This window comes from Zymoseptoria tritici, chromosome 10, assembly GCF_000219625.1.
Source record: "Zymoseptoria tritici IPO323 chromosome 10, whole genome shotgun sequence".
NCBI classification, from domain to species: Eukaryota; Fungi; Ascomycota; class Dothideomycetes; order Mycosphaerellales; family Mycosphaerellaceae; genus Zymoseptoria; species Zymoseptoria tritici.
The window spans coordinates 916,438-931,718 of record NC_018209.1 but is presented as its reverse complement, the minus strand read 5'-3'; the positions used below and the strand labels follow the sequence as shown (position 1 = coordinate 931,718).

At 54.3% G+C, this 15,281-nt stretch overlaps 5 protein-coding genes across 5 annotated transcripts; 2 read left to right on the top strand and 3 right to left on the bottom strand.

Annotated features, from left to right (window-relative positions):
• Positions 1-354: 354 nt before the first annotated feature.
• On the top strand, positions 355-2,981 carry MYCGRDRAFT_96263 (uncharacterized protein; the record flags this gene model as incomplete). Its single annotated transcript, XM_003849058.1, has 4 exons — positions 355-366; positions 444-621; positions 761-2,376; positions 2,595-2,981. 4 exons carry the CDS (start codon positions 355-357, stop codon positions 2,979-2,981), a joined length of 2,193 nt encoding a protein of 730 aa, XP_003849106.1.
• Positions 2,982-4,610: 1,629 nt separating this feature from the next.
• MYCGRDRAFT_96262 (uncharacterized protein) lies at positions 4,611-6,258 on the bottom strand (the record flags this gene model as incomplete). Its single annotated transcript, XM_003848851.1, has 4 exons — positions 4,611-4,843; positions 4,915-5,350; positions 5,410-6,026; positions 6,102-6,258. The coding sequence occupies 4 exons, from the start codon at positions 6,256-6,258 to the stop codon at positions 4,611-4,613; spliced, it is 1,443 nt and encodes a 480-aa protein (XP_003848899.1).
• A 1,218-nt stretch (positions 6,259-7,476) lies between these two features.
• MYCGRDRAFT_101448 (uncharacterized protein) lies at positions 7,477-8,790 on the bottom strand (the record flags this gene model as incomplete). The annotated part of the gene is made up of 3 exons (XM_003848850.1): positions 7,477-8,099; positions 8,274-8,544; positions 8,599-8,790. 3 exons carry the CDS (start codon positions 8,788-8,790, stop codon positions 7,477-7,479), a joined length of 1,086 nt encoding a protein of 361 aa, XP_003848898.1.
• A 512-nt stretch (positions 8,791-9,302) lies between these two features.
• Positions 9,303-10,614, top strand: MYCGRDRAFT_63214 (uncharacterized protein; the record flags this gene model as incomplete). Its single annotated transcript, XM_003849059.1, has 5 exons — positions 9,303-9,363; positions 9,416-9,839; positions 9,906-10,048; positions 10,162-10,247; positions 10,315-10,614. The coding sequence occupies 5 exons, from the start codon at positions 9,359-9,361 to the stop codon at positions 10,449-10,451; spliced, it is 795 nt and encodes a 264-aa protein (XP_003849107.1).
• Positions 10,615-11,125: 511 nt separating this feature from the next.
• MYCGRDRAFT_111066 (uncharacterized protein) lies at positions 11,126-14,441 on the bottom strand (the record flags this gene model as incomplete). The annotated part of the gene is made up of 2 exons (XM_003848849.1): positions 11,126-13,849; positions 13,902-14,441. The coding sequence occupies 2 exons, from the start codon at positions 14,439-14,441 to the stop codon at positions 11,126-11,128; spliced, it is 3,264 nt and encodes a 1,087-aa protein (XP_003848897.1).
• Between the last annotated feature and the right edge of the window lie 840 nt (positions 14,442-15,281).

Genomic DNA, 15,281 nt, shown 5'->3' with positions numbered 1-15,281 from the left:
GCTCCTTGGTTCCAGCGACGGGAACTACCCTGCAATTTCCTGCGAACGTCTGCACGAGCACCGCAATTGCTACCACGCAACGGGAGGCGTCGTTCTTTGACGCGGCTGCGGACTGCTGGCAGGGAAAAATTGCCCTTCTGAAACTGATATCAAAGAAAAGGCCAATTAACTGCATGTCTCTGAGCGGATAGCTGCGCGAACCATCCCCACTAGTTCGCCTAGCCCGGTGAACTGGCAATAGGTATACACTCGCTCCGTCGCACTTGCTCTGCGTCGCACAAGTTGCAACTCACAACTGCCTCTGCGCATTCGAGAAGAGACCATCGATCGAGCCAACTCTTAACAGCAGACTGCATGCGTTTCCAGGTTTGTCGAACCCGATCCATCGAAATGATCGATATTTCCGAAGTTTGGGTGCATCCATACTGACAACAGTCCCACAGTCCGGTCGTCGAGACAGCAAATCCTTTGTCGCAGTCGATGAAGAGGGAGGAGTTCCAGCATCGCTAGCTGAGAGTTTTCGTTCCACTCCCGACAGTGGGCCACTGGCCCAGTCGGGCCCTCGAAGCTACTCACTATCAATGTCGGGCTTCGATAAAGCGGAAGCTTACAATGTCTATGGTGAGTCCCACTCCTTCCTCCAACCCGAAAGATGACATTCTGGTTGCCTGGTTCAAAATGGGGCAAGCGCGGCCCCGATGTGGGCCTCAAAAAGTGCGCATGCGGATGAGCAGATGACTGACTCGACGCACGCTTTTAGACTACCAGACAGCCACACGACCGGAGCAGGTCCAGCAGCACGCCTACGCCGGCTTCTCTGCCCACACATCCTACCCAGCCGATTATGTAGCTACTCAGGCGCAGGTACCATCTGGCCTTCCCCAATCATCCAGTAGTCTCGGACTTGTACCATCTGGTCAACAATTCGGCACGCATGATCCAACCTATTATGGTCAGCAGGTGGCTCAGTACCCTGCATATCTTGAGGCGGCTCCTCGTCCAGCGCCGGAGATCACCTCATACACGCCTCAGCAAGGCCAGCAAGGAACCAAAGTCACCGTCTACTTCCAGAGCGTCTACGACTTTGATGCACCGCAAGTCACTCCCGTCATCATGTTTGGTCAGAAGCGATGCGAGAGCATCCTCAGCAGAGCTCCTTCTGCGAACCACGCCTTCCAATATTCCCTCTCCGCTGAAGCACCGTCACTCTCGGACACTCCCTCTCCACAAGTCTCGCTGAGCCTGGTTCTCGACGACAGCTCAGTGAGCTGGGAGTCGCCAGTCATTCAGTTCGGATCCTACACCTACCTGGACCAGCAACCGTCCTACTACCAGCTCGATTCGCCTCAAATGGCCGTTCAGCCCTTGGCTTCTCGCAGCAAGCGTAAGCTATCTCCGGATTCAACACCTCGTCGTTCTCCAACGAAGAAACGCTCAATGCCTAATCTGGGATACCGCTCATCGCCAAACTCGACCTCGCCATATCACCAACCACCTCTTCCCGACATGCCCAACCACTACCGGTCGTTCAGCAGTGACGTTCCAATGTACAGTGCGCCGCCATCTCGCATGTCATCGAATCAGTACTATGGCGGTCAGCAGTTTGTGCGAACTCCTTCGCTCCAGCCAGCTCAGACTCCTTCATACAGCTATCAACAAAGCCCGAGGTACAACAATCGCAGTCCCTCTTCCGCGACCATCTCGAGTGCGAGCCGCGGCTCGCAGCTTCTCCCATCGCCGGCGACCGCGCATAATCCTCCGTTGATGAGAACATCGACGATGCAGCAGTCTCCCACAACTCCGGGAGCTGTCGCCACACCAGCACCTCTCGGCTTCAATCCATACGCCATCTACCCGTCCAACTCCAAAGCTCAGTTGAAGCTCGACAAAGATCTCAACACCATGGCAGACAAGTGGACCTCAACAGAATGGGAGACAAAACGTCGCCTGGTGCAGTTCAGACGCAGTCAAGCTGGAAGCGTCATCTCGGCCACCTTTGAGCCCGTCACACTCGAAGACCGCATTCCCAACAGCATTTGCGTCAGCTGCATCTGGTGGGAGGAGAAGCAAGAGTGTTATGTCACTTCCGTGGACACCATCTCCTTGCTCGAATCTCTGGTTGCAGTGCGCTTCACCGTGGAGGAGAAGAACCGCATCCGTCGCAATCTCGAAGGTTTCCGACCCGCCACAGTGTCCAAGACGAAGCAGGACAGCGAAGAATTCTTCAAACTGATCATGGGATTCCCCAACCCGAAACCACGCAACATTGAAAAGGATGTCAAGGTGTTCCCGTGGCGCATTCTGGGCACGGCTTTGAAGAAGATCATTGGCAAATATGCAAGTCACCCTTGCCGCGCATCATGCACATGCACGCCCGTACCCTGTTTATTGACAATGAGCTAACAATCGCATAGTCTGCCAGCTACTCCTCGACTGCAGGCGCACTGCCAGCCACGGGAGGTGCTCCGAGCTATCCCATACACCACCATCGGCCATCGGACGGCAGTCTCGACCTCCATCAGCAGCAGCGAAACGTCACCTCGCCACACTCGACCTCGAGCTCGTCCGTCGGAGGTCATGCATACACGGCACAGCCCATGCACAATGCATATGCGCTTCACCACGGGACGACGGGAGGCATCTCAGTATCAGCAGCAGGTCTAGGTCTCGGTCTCGGCCCGTCAGCAGGTCCACCAGGCGATCTGCGCATCTCCCTGCCCACCTCTGCCGGCGCAGCACAGGCGACGTCCTGGCATCAACCCGCGGCGCACTACGCCACTGACATGTCGGCTGCGACCGGAGGCGGCCGCAGCTGGGACTTTGGTGGCTACATCGGTGCGTCGCCGGCTACGGGTCTGCCTGGAACGATGCAGTCGTACCCGTACCATCAGCGAGTGCCGCCGTTGACTGGACCGGGCGCGATGCCGGAGCACGCCAAATTCGTGCCCTTGCACGACTATCAGCCGACGACGAGTGGATGAAGGATTTCATCACCAGAATGTCCCCCACTGCCGACTTTGGCAGCTCGAAATGTACGAGGTGATGTGGGGTGTGGTTGGTGGCAGCTGGATTGGATGATCACTCGAATCGGGTCATGCGGGGTGCTTTCGGCCCACCACACTAACCCCATCGGAGCACCACACAACCACAACCACACACCCTCCCCTCTTGTTTCAGGACCCCACTCCCGCCTTTGTCCGGACCACAGCAGATGACCGCTTCTACCACCAGATCTCGACAAGTGTACCGACTGGCTGCCCTGAAGTGGTCATCTGGACACGGCATTCCTTCAACACATTCTGGACCTTACACAAGCCGGTACAACAATCGACTTTGTTCTGGAAAACAATCAAGGCGATGGACGACGTCAGCATTTTCAACACGGGATACAAAGACCAGGAGAGGACCTCGCTACACCACCATCACGATAGACAGACTTCACACCCTCACGGGATCCACCACCATACTGCTCCGAGAGTCGCGGACTTGGGGCGCAATCAACGCGAGATACCCATTTGCTTTTGAGGCATTTTCTTTTTTTAAACATTTTCATTTCTATTCTGGACATTGAGCGACATAGTTCTTCTTCTTTGGCTTTGCGTTTGACAGCTGCCATCGTCGTCATGGATCGACTCGAGCAGCGATCACTTTGGAGCTCGATACCACCACCGTCCGGACGGCTCAAAGCTTGCACGAGGTGTGGCACACCAAGGAGCTGAGCCACACACACCACGTCTTGCGAACTGGATCGGTCGTCGGTACATCGATGGACAAAGAGCGGGATTGTTCTTCTGTTCATATCGAGGAGTGTGATCAAGTCACATGGAGATTGCAATGGTGCACAGAGGAGCGACAGCCTTGCGGGCATATTTGGGTAATACAGCATCATCATTCATTGTTTGCTTTTGACGTTGAGACCGTTCTTTCTTGTTGTTGCTTTTGCCTTATTGTTTTGCATCATATCATTGCCTTCCACGAGGGAGATGTGTGTCTTTGGTATGTTTCATGATCGATACCCGTTGAGAATGAGGAGGAGTCAAGATAGAACGAGAACGAGGACCGATGGAATTTGAGAGGTATGGGAAGGGATTGTCGACGCAAGTCAACTTAGCTAGAAGTTCGAGACGAACAGAGTAATGGTATCTACTAGATAAGTTTAACCACTTGATGTTCTCCAAACCTTCAGCTCTCTCGTGTCCATGGGTTCCTCCGCCTCCGTAGCCGATCTTTGATACAAATCATCAGCAAATGCAGCTGAATCCGAAGACGCCATGCGTCCGACCATGCGACATTCGAAAGGCTCCCGACAAGGGAGGGAAGTCCAAGTAGTGAGTGAGGTCAAAGTAAAGCCTTGCGTATATGGCTGGGATCAAGCATGTTCGTGAGAGCACCAAATATTTGATCCTCAGGACTTCACAACAACCTCGAGCCTTGACCTTGCTGAAGGCAGCCTTATGGCCTGAGAGAAGTCATACCCGGGTATGAGGTCTTCTTCTGAACTTTAAACGTGGGCGGTGAGATTATGGTCGGCGAGCCGGGGTAGTGAAAAGAAGGGCGATGAAGGCTCTTCGACCTCATGTCATTCGTTGGGCGTATGGCTCCATCGTCGTCTACGAAGTGTACTCGAACTTTGGATGTCGGTAGCCCAGCTGACTTCCTCCTTGTTCTTGAAGCCTTCCATCCCTATTCCCGTTTCGCCTCGCCGCGTTCTCGAATTTGACGTACCAGATGTTCGCCGCTGTCACGATCATCGCCAACCCGATCGCGCCGAGATTGATCGCATGACCGGTCGTGTACTTCGGAGCATCAGTTGAAAGGTACGTCCACGTCGCTACGAAAGCGCCTGTTGTGGTATATCAGTATGCGTGTACAACATTTCGAGCATCGGTATTTCAGAACGAAAGTCAGACATACCGCAATTCCCCACCGCAACCTGAAATCCCAACCCCGTCGCCTTCGTCGTATGAGGCGCCAGATTATTGGACAGCCAAGCCAGCACCAGCGGACTACAAGGAAACGCTCCCACAGCCACAAAAAACGTGCCCGCGTACTTGAATCCATTGCCCGTGCTTGCGATCTGCATGATGTAGCCCACCGCCGCGAGGGTAAGGCCGACCAGGATCAGTGGCCCACGCATTTTGATGCGGTCGGAGGTCCAGGCGAAGAGGATGACGGAAAGGAAGGCGAGGAAGTTGGGTGGCACGGTGAAGAGTTGAGCAGTGACGTTGGTGTAGCCTAGGCCTTTGATGATGGAGGGAAGGAAGAGGGAGTAGCTGTAGATCGGGACGAGGATGAGGAAGAAGTTGAGGGACATGGCGAGGGTGTTGACGTTGAGGAGGGCGAAGCGGACCTATTGGAAATGTTAGCAGTTTTGCTTGAGTATGGTGTCGAAAGGTGAGGAGAACGTACTTCTTGCCAATTGAAACGCTCATGCTCAACACCAGCATGCGTCGTTGATCCTCCAAGATCATCGCTCAGCCGATGCACGGTCTGCCACTGCTCCTCCTCGGTCAGAAACTTCGCAGATCCAGGAGTATCCGGCAGGAAGAAGAATGCCACGGCCGCAACACAGATCGTTACCGCGCCCTCGACGAAGAATATCCACGGCCACTTGTCGTAACCGTGAAACTCGATTTGCGCCAGTCCGGTGGCTAGCAGCCCACCGAATGCTCCTGAAAGCGGCGCCGCACAGTAGAAGATTCCCAGGCGGAACATCAACTTGTGTCGTGGGTAGAACATGGACAGGTACAAGATGATGCCACCGAACATTCCGCCCTCGCAGGCTCCGAGGAGCATACGGCAGACGATCAAGCCGGCGAAGTTGCTGACGAAGCCCATGCAGGTTCCTACGACGCCCCACGCCATCGCGAGGATGGGAAGGTAGCGTCCACCTCCGACGATTTTCAGAAGCCAGTTGGAGGGCACATCGAGGAGAACGTAGAGGATGTAGAAGACGGTGAGGGAGATGTTGTAGCGATTGCCCGTCAAGTTGAGGTCGGTGATGAGGCCGTCGAGTTTGGCGTTGCCTTGGAGGGTTGTGCATGTTAGCGACGATGTTTTGCGGTTTGATGATTCATCTATATCGATACTACTAGACTCACCTATGTTACTCCTGTCGATGAATGCCAATAGCCACAGAATGAATATCCACGGCAGGATATGCCAGTCCAGCTTCTTGATGATTCGTGCCTCTGCTTCTGGGTCGTGGATGAGCTCTCTCTTCGCAGGTGAGACTTCTTTCTCCTCTAGCTGGCGCATTTCTGCCTTTTCAATGGGTGAGTCCATGATGAAACGGGATACCTTCAGCACAGCGATATATGAAGATGGTAGAGAAGAACAGATAAAATGAGGTAAGATGGGACTGAGTTGGGAAATGAAATGCCTTCAACAGTACCTCCTACCTGAAGGAATATGCAGAACATTCAACAGCCGTCCATGCCGTCCAACCTCGCACGCGGTCGTGCACAGAAGCTCCGGAGTCCGAAAGCCAAGCTCACCATTTTCCGACGGCACTTGAGCTTGCTTGACATGCTGTCCAGTCAATGCAGCAGGTTGACGTGGAAGACTCCACTGAGGGTGAAAGACGGAGCATTGCCACCCATGTCCGGCGTGTTCGGGTGTCCACTTTCCCTCGAGTCCCCGCAGTGCTTCCTTCGTCGGACCAGGGTCTTGGGTGGTCTTCGAGGCGAGGCAGAGGAGCAGAGGGCATCGTTTTCGCTTGGGTCGAAGCCACGAAGGATCCTTCAGAGCTGGAATCTGAAGGTCATCTGAACCTCGCAGCTTTGCCTCTTCCGCAGGGTGGAATAGGCTGCAGCGCATATCCAAATGGCAATGGTCGTGAGTGATGGAGTGTGCAGATCGCCACGTTGAGTTCTGCCGCGAGGCGAACGTGAAAAAGCTTGCCTTCCGCATTCTCCGCTTCTCCAGAGTGCTTGAATTTGCTTGGTGTGCTTGATGCCTGAGGCATGAAATCGACAGAGCACGTTGTGATCCAACCCATACCAACAAAGATCTATACCAAACCCACGCACATGACTACGATCGCCAGGAGTCGCCGTCAAAGCTTCACTCGATCGCCATAGCAACATATACATGAGAATCTTCATCTCGCTTCCCAACCGCTCGGAGAATTCAAAACATCGTTGAGCAGAATTCCATGGTCGACGAGAAAACGGTCAAATCACTTCTACCGCCGGTCTATTGTTGCGGGAACAACAGCAACGACGACGTTTGAGTAGCTTGTGGGACACCGGGACTGGGCTTCGTACCTGAACGGCCTCGTTGGATCCTGTGATTTGGAATGACCTAAGACGGGCAGTGCAATGTTGATGAAAGTAATAACGGAGATTGCTCCAGGTTTTGCGTTTGTGATCTGTAGATTTTGTACCATCGACGTATTTTCAAACCGCTCTGAGAGGTATGCCATGTGGCGTCGACTGCTTCACACATGCGGCGTCCATACATCCTCTCCCAACCTCAAAAGGTATCCTCATCCCAATCTCCCGCCCGTTTAACCACGCTCGGACTCGCCTCCAACTCCAGCTCGAAGTCCTCTCCTTCAATATCATCCGTATTGTCCGCTCCGGCCGTCATCAACAAATCCTCCACAATCCGCTTACTTGCCTCCCTCGCCGGCGTCTGCATTAACCTCGACTGCGGAACATGAAACTGCATCGTCTTGGGCGGTGACATTTCCGGTAAATCATCCTCATCATCGCTGTCGTCGAAGGTGTAGGTCCTGTCGCGAGTACTGGCATAAGTTTTGTCTTGAGGAGAGAAGAGCTGGCGGCCGGTGGAGGTTGTGGGAGCTTTCCCGCCGCCGGCGGGTTTGCGTGCTGAGGCGAGGACAGACAGGCCTGGGGTCCGTGGGGCGGTTTTGGCGGGCGAGAAGAAGTCGCTGCGGAGTTGCGGTGCCGAAATCTCGGGCGAAGATTGTGGTGAGTCGTCCCAGGGTGCATTCTTGGTTGCTGTTGCTGGTGTGGCTTTCTTCCGATTGGGCTCGGGTTGTTTGCGTTGCGTGAGCGGTGTGGCCTGGACGCGATAGTTCTTGTCAAGCACACGGTGCATCAGTGGGTCGTTGTTGTGCCTTGTGTTGAAGGCTGAAGGCTGATAGGCAGATTCTGGCTCGAATGGGGAGGATTGCTGGAAGTTCAATGCGGATGGCATGCGTGGTGTGCTGGGCTGTTCAGATTCCGGATCATTTCCCATTTGGTGCCGGCCGGTGTATTTTCTGGGAGTTGGCGACTTGTATGATGACGCCGCACTTCTCGCACTCCTTGTGCTTCTCCCAGCAGAGCCTCTCCTGCCTGTCGGCGTGAGCTTAGGGGTGGATTGCACGCCGGTGACTTGCGACGGGGAGTCCACGGTGAAGTCCTCTTCTCCATTCGCATTGTCCAGCTCTGCACCTGTCACCGTACTCTCGTCTCGATCGGATGGTGTCTGGAAAGACTCATTTGTCTCCGTATGTGTGACTTCCTCCTCTTGCGCCTCCTCATATCCAGATAGGGAAACATTGGCTGATGCCTCGAAGAATTGTTTCCAGAACTAAGTGTTCGTCAGACATTGCGCGATAGCTGTCTACCGTTGATGCTCTCCTACCTTTGATCCCTCCCACACCTCACCGCTATGCTTTGCGTACTCCTCAACAATGGGTAGGATGCTCGAGGTGACGATGCGATGCGCCTTGCTGAAGTTGCTGTCGATTTCCTGAAGGGTCAAGGTGATTTGCTGCTCCAGCTTCTCCAGCTCCTCGGTGAGAGTCAGGCTTCGTTGCGCCATGGATCGCGACATGATGGCGATTCCGGTGCTCTCCTCCCGACAGCCAAAAGATGTTCAGTCTTTGCAATGGCGACGAGAGACCAGACGCGCTCAAAGGTGAACGCGACAGATTTTGGTGGGGTCCTCTCCCGAGTCATGAGCGGCGGAGACAAGTCCGTCGAGCGAGTCATGCGGATCGCAGCTTCCCCTCGTTTCTTCTCGGCTGACCTTCTCCTCCAACCAACCTCACCCATCAATGGCCCGGTTCTTGGAGCTCTCGTCACTGCCACGAAGCTCGGTGCTGCGGAGAAATGGTCCAAGAGAATCCCGCGATGGCGGGCCAAGTGAGGAGTACTCGCCCATCACCGAATGAGGAGACCTATAGGCCTTCCGCACCCGTGGACGAGGACAATGTTCACGGCAATTGTAGTTCTCTGGTTCTCCGTGGCTATATAAGCCTTCTCTTGCATTCGAGAACGGGTTCAAGTACCCTCATCTCTCCCCTTGTCCTCGCCTCCTGGCCACTTCTAAAGTCTGCTCAAGGCTCAGAACGTATCCTTTGTCAACCAGAACCATAAATCCAGACCTGATCAACATCAATATGGGGTCGGTCCACCGTCTGCCCTGCCTTCTCCCCCTCTCCTAACATCAACACCAGTCGAGTAGCAATCGTAACAGGTTCCGCCCGCGGTATCGGCAAAGCCATCGCCCTCCAACTCGCCACCGACGGCTACGACGTAGCGGTAAACGACATCCAAGCGAACAAGGACATCGCCGAAGAGACCGCCAAAGAAATCCAAGCTCTCGGCCGCAAATCCACCGTCGTCCTCGCCGATGTCTCCAAACTTGCCGAAGTCGAGGAGATGATCCAGAAAGCCGTCAACGACCTCGGACCGCTGAACACCTTCATTGCCAACGCAGGCATCGCCCAAGTCAAAGGCCTGTTGGAGTTGACCGAAGAAGACTTCCAGCGCATGTTCGCAGTCAACGTCTTCGGCGTTCAGAATTCATGTCAAGCGGCAGCGAAGCAGCTCATCAAGCAGGGGAACTGCCGCGCTGATGCACCCGGCAAGATCGTGACGGTGCGTATCAACCCCTTCACTACTCATCTCCCTAGCGAGCAGGCGAGCTGACGACTCAATGCTCAGTGCGCTAGCATCGTCGCCTTCAAGCCCTTCCCTCTCCTCTCCCACTACTCCGCCTCTAAATGGGCCGTCCGCGGACTAACGCAGGCGTACGCGATGGAACTCGCTGATCACCACATCACGGTCAATGCCTACGCGCCAGGGATGTAAGTACGAAAGTGTACAAGACCTGCAGTCACCCGAGGCTGTTGCAGGTCTTGCTCGGCATCCAATTCTCGTTGTCTGGACTTTGGCTGACTTGTACATTGCGGGCTGCCAGTGTGGGAACAGCGATGTGGGACCTCATCGATGAGAAACTGGGAGAGGCGACGGGTGCGAAGAGAGGAGAGACGATTAAGAAGTATAGTAAGTTGCTATTGTCATCTGGAAACAGTGCTATTGTGGTTGTCTGATGACTGACTGGTGTTGGTAGCTCATGACCTGATTGCCCTGAAGAGGACGAGTACGCCCGAGGACGTAGCGAAGTTGGTCTCGTTCTTGGGCGATCCGAAGTCGGATTATGTGACGGGTCAGACGCAGGTCGTGGATGGTGGCATTATCTTTACCTGAGAGTTTGTGCAAGGCTGCGAGCCTGACCTGTTGGTTTTCCAGGATGAGACGACTCTTCATTGTACGAGGCAGAATCACGACTGAAGTTCTGGAAGCAAGACACGTCCAATTTTGTCTATGTCACTGTATATCCTCATCACGAAACGGCGACTTGAAGCATGTCAACCACGTCAAGCGTCCTTCCATGACAAGTACGGAGTCCATTTGTTCGTCCCTCATCCTCTTCATTGCTAAACGAGTGGAAAGCACACATCAGTCCTGCGAGACAGCCTTGTGGACTGCCATCAAGACCGACGTAGCCAAAACCACAGTCCGCCTCCCACCCCACGCCCTCGCCCTCCTCTTCCACCCAACAGAAAAGCAGCAAAACAAAAGCAACCGGACAGAACATCCCATCGGTCAACAAGCAACACGCAAAGTGGTATATCCCTCCTGATTTCTCCCCGGTCGCCTATAACATTCCTCCAGAACAGCTGTTCCAAAAAAACAAACTCAAAAATTCATGACTTTTTCTTTTCTTTCCCTTGAACATCGCACATGGGTATTTGGTTTCGATAGCACTTGAACAACAAAAAGCAAAACAGAACGCCAGTAGCAAAAAGCAAAAAGCAACACACGCCGCTCGCCGCTCGCCAATCGTAAGCGCTTTCTTTGGAACGTCGTTAGGTATAAATTCAATGCGGAGGCCCAATCGGGGCCGGGTATCCTGTAGTAGCAGCGGATGATCTCGCAGCAGAAGTCGTAGATGTAGTAGCAGCGCCACTGTTTCCAGCAGCGGAGGTAGCCTTGGCGTTGCCAACAGACTTGGGGCGAGAGATAGGCGCTTGCAAGCCTTCAGCGGGCGTGAGGGAGGCCTTTCCGAAACCGTCTTTGTGGGCTTCGTACTTGGGTGTCACGTCGCCGTTGCTGGCGCCTGCCACCGTGTCGCCCCGGTTACCGTTGACCATGCCGAGACCGGGTATCATAGGGGTGTTAAGAGAACTCGTGGACGCGTTACCGTTGGCGCCAAAGGGGAATTTGGGGTCGTAGGCCCCAGAAAGGGAGTTGGAGGAGGTGTTGGGGCGGCTGCTGGAGCTGGCACCGGCGCCGGTGAATGAGCCCCAGCTGTTAGCGTGGGCGTGACCGCCGGGCTGTTGGTCATGCTCGAGGTCGATGCCGGAGTCGTTCCATGGATTGCGATAGCCGGAGTCGCGGGACTCCATGCTTACGAGTGAGGCCTTGGAAGCATTGTTCGAGGCGTGCATGAAGAGGGAAGCTGGAGAAGCCGACCCGTTCTTGCGACGGCGTTCCATGAACGAGGTGAAGGATGACATGCTGCCTGGCTTGCGGAGCTTGTCGAACAGGGAACGACTGGTGCTGTCATCGCCAAAGGTCGTGCGAGTTGGCGATTCGGTCGTGACAGGAGGTTCGGCACGCTGAAGAAGCTTGGACTCGAAGAACGGCATGTTGTCTTCGAAGGAGTCAGACTTCGGCCGAGGGATGGCGCCCTTGACAGTGGTCTGATCGAGACCACGAGACATGAGAGGCAAGAGCAGGAAGTCGATGGCGTCCTTCAAGCCACCAGCGTTGTTGCGGGTATAGCTGAGGACCAGACGCTCGAAGGTCACGTCCTGATCATCAACCTTCTGCACCTTCGACTCATTGACAGCCACTTCGACGACGTATTGGTCCTTGAGCTTCTGGGCAGTGTCCAGGCGGAATTCATTTGACTTCAGGAAAGTGTGTAATTCCTCGTTCGAAGGGAATTCAATGTCGTGAGTCTCTGGCACCATGCCGAGGAACTCATCGACAGCCTGGGGTACCTGGTATTCCGGACCAGACACAGTGATGATGTCGCTTGCCTGCTCGGTGCCTGGGAAAGTGATCTTGCAGTTCCACTTCTTCTCCAACTCCTCAATCTCTTGCATGCGTGAGATCAACTCGCGGTGGTAAAGACGATCAACAGGGATGTGCTCAGACACGAACTCAGCGTCCACCTTCTCGACCATGTCCATGATCTCTTGCTTTACCAGCTCGAGATTGTCAGCATTGCGCGCCGGAGTGCGGCAGATAACATTGTCGACCTTGATGTCATCATCGTCCTTGCCAATGCCTCCGCGATCCATGGCGTTGGAGAACTTGACGAAGACGGAGTACTTCTTCATGATACGCTGGATGTGCTGTCCACCGATGCCGATGATGCGCTTGTGGTACTGGTCCGGGACATGGAACGAGATAGAGGCCGGCATCTCCAACTCCACCAGGTCCAGCCCATTCTTCGTCGCCTCGTATTGTGCGCCACGAACGTCGATATAGAAGTTGTACTCGTTGAAGCCGTCAAACACGATCTGAACGTTGCTTTGACTCATGATCTTGTTGATCTTGCCATTCTTCTTGCCGCTGACAAACTCCTTGTGCTCGTTGGCAAGCTCGACCTTGACACGAAGAGTCGATTGAGCTTTCTTGACGAACGGCAGGGTGTTGATGATTGACATGGCCGCCTTGACCGCATCATCGCTGCCATTGATGTGGAAGTTGAGCTTCTCGAAAGTGATCTCGGATCCGGAGTTGATGCAGATGTCCGGAAGCATGGCACGGATGTCCGAAGGCGTCGGCTGACGCTGGGACGGGTCCGGGTGTGTCACCCACCACGAAGCACTGTAGAACTGACCGGCGAGGCCCATAATCTCGCGGACGGTACGTTCAACATTCAAAATGTCGGTAGCCTGTACACGAAGTACACCGCTGTGGTTCCCAAGAGGAGGCAACAGCACGTATGAGCCGTTAGCTTCGATGATCTTGCGGATCTTGTCCAATCGCTCCAGCAGAATGTAGTCCACCTTGCTGGTTGTGATTTGTACATCCTTCACGAAAGTCTTGCAGTTCAGAACCAAGTCGTGGAGTCTCTTCTTGGCCTGAAGGATATTATCCATGTGATCTCCGGTGATGATGATCTCGTCGCGTGCACGAAGTGGCACGGAGCCTGGCGGAGTATATCCAAAGACCGTAGGAAACATTGGCGGGAAGTAGATCGCCGTCCCCGTAGCAGACTCGATCATCTTGATGTTCCTCCTGTGACGTCCAGCGACTAAGCTGTGCAAAGAGAGCTCCAGTCGGATAGTGTCGACCTGGCGTTGCAGAATCTGATCAATCATGATCAAGAGTCGCGTCTTTGCATTTTCCGAGCTTTCATTGTCTCCGTATACGTGCAGACGTAGCCTGTGATCCATGCTCTTCTCCATGCCACCAGTGAAGCTGACTGAATCCGAATCCTTTCTCTTTGCCTTGGACTCGAGGAGGAAGATGTCAGCTTTGGTCTGATCGGCAATGTCGTCCATATGATTGAGTATATCGGCTCGTGCACCCTCCTGGCCTTTCGGAAAGACGATTTCGCGGTCGATGTCGACAGTCTCGCAGCGCTGTGGACTAGGTTAGCATCATGAACCCCCGCTTCCCACTGTCAATACACACCAGAGTGATCGGAGTCTCATTCAAGATCTTGGCACGCATCTTGTGAACAATCTCGGCATCACCGGAGATGCACACGTTCGTGACCAAAGCCGTGAGAGGACCTCGCTGCATACCAGGCACAGGCTTCGGCTTGGACGAGGTCACCGTAGCGTTGACTCGCTCTCCGCTGCCCTCACTCAGCTGCTTACACAAGCTGCGTAGAGTCTCCACGTTCCGGGTGTGTATAGGCAGAGCATGATTTGGCGTGTCCTCCGCAGCTCCATCGGGATGTATCCATTTCTGATAAGCACCCGTACTGCTGTACAAAACATCCTCCTTGTCCGGACCGGGGAGATTCGAGTGGAAGGGCACGTTGAAGGACAGATTGACCGGATGACCAGGCAAGGCGGGATTTGGGCTCATCGATGCGGCTCCGGGCATGACACGCTTGTTGGGCGGTATCATCGGTCCATCCTGCTGTCGTCCGAAGCCCATCGAGGGCGTCATCTTGTTCTCCCAGCCATGACGTACGGAGCCGGTGAAGTTGGAGATCTTGTGCATGCTCTTAGAGTCATTCACACCGCGGAGAGGCGGTGGGGAGGAGTGGGAGCGAAGGTCGAAGGCTCGTGGTCAGAGGAGTGAGAGTGAGTGCTGGCGGCTCGCGGGTAAAAGTGCGTTCGACGCGCTGAAAGGCCGAATGGATCGAAGCGAAGGCAGAGAGCAGAAAGAACCGAAGATGGAAAGACAACGCCGCTGCACCTCGTCAAGAGCTTGCAGTCATTCCTAGGGGTCTGGTGTGTGAGATGGTGCAGAGTGTGGATGGGTGAGGGTGAGTGGCCTTGTTGTGTGGTGTGCAAGACTCGAGGTGTGCGCAGTTGGTAGTTCTAACCTCAGGCAAGCAACGTCAGCACGGCGTCTAGAACTATCGTCCGCTTTGCCTGAAAACACACCACGGCGAGAAACAGTATCTCAACATTGCTTCTGATACGCATCTTGCATCATGGCTCCGATCGATTGTCAAGCCAGAGCTGACACTCTTTCAAACACGGCTGGATAGAGCGTCTCCAGCAGTCGGACTTTTGATCGTCTTGACTTTGGAAGATGCTACGCGTTTTGAGTTGTGCCACAAAGCTTCATTCAGAAACGAGGCGTTGGCTCGATCGAGCGAAAGAAAACATCCTACACTTCTGGTCAGGAGTCGATCATTCCATCGATTTGGAGTTGAGGGCAATCATCAGTAAGAAGCCTATCTGGTGCAAAGGCGATGGGCAGGCATATCCGTAATGAACCAACAACCAGCTCTGCGAATACTCTCCGTTCCGTCATTCGTGTGCAGCGTATGCAGTCGTTTCTGAAGCCTTAGATTTACCGAGCCAAGTCGCTCGCCATGAATGTTCTCCA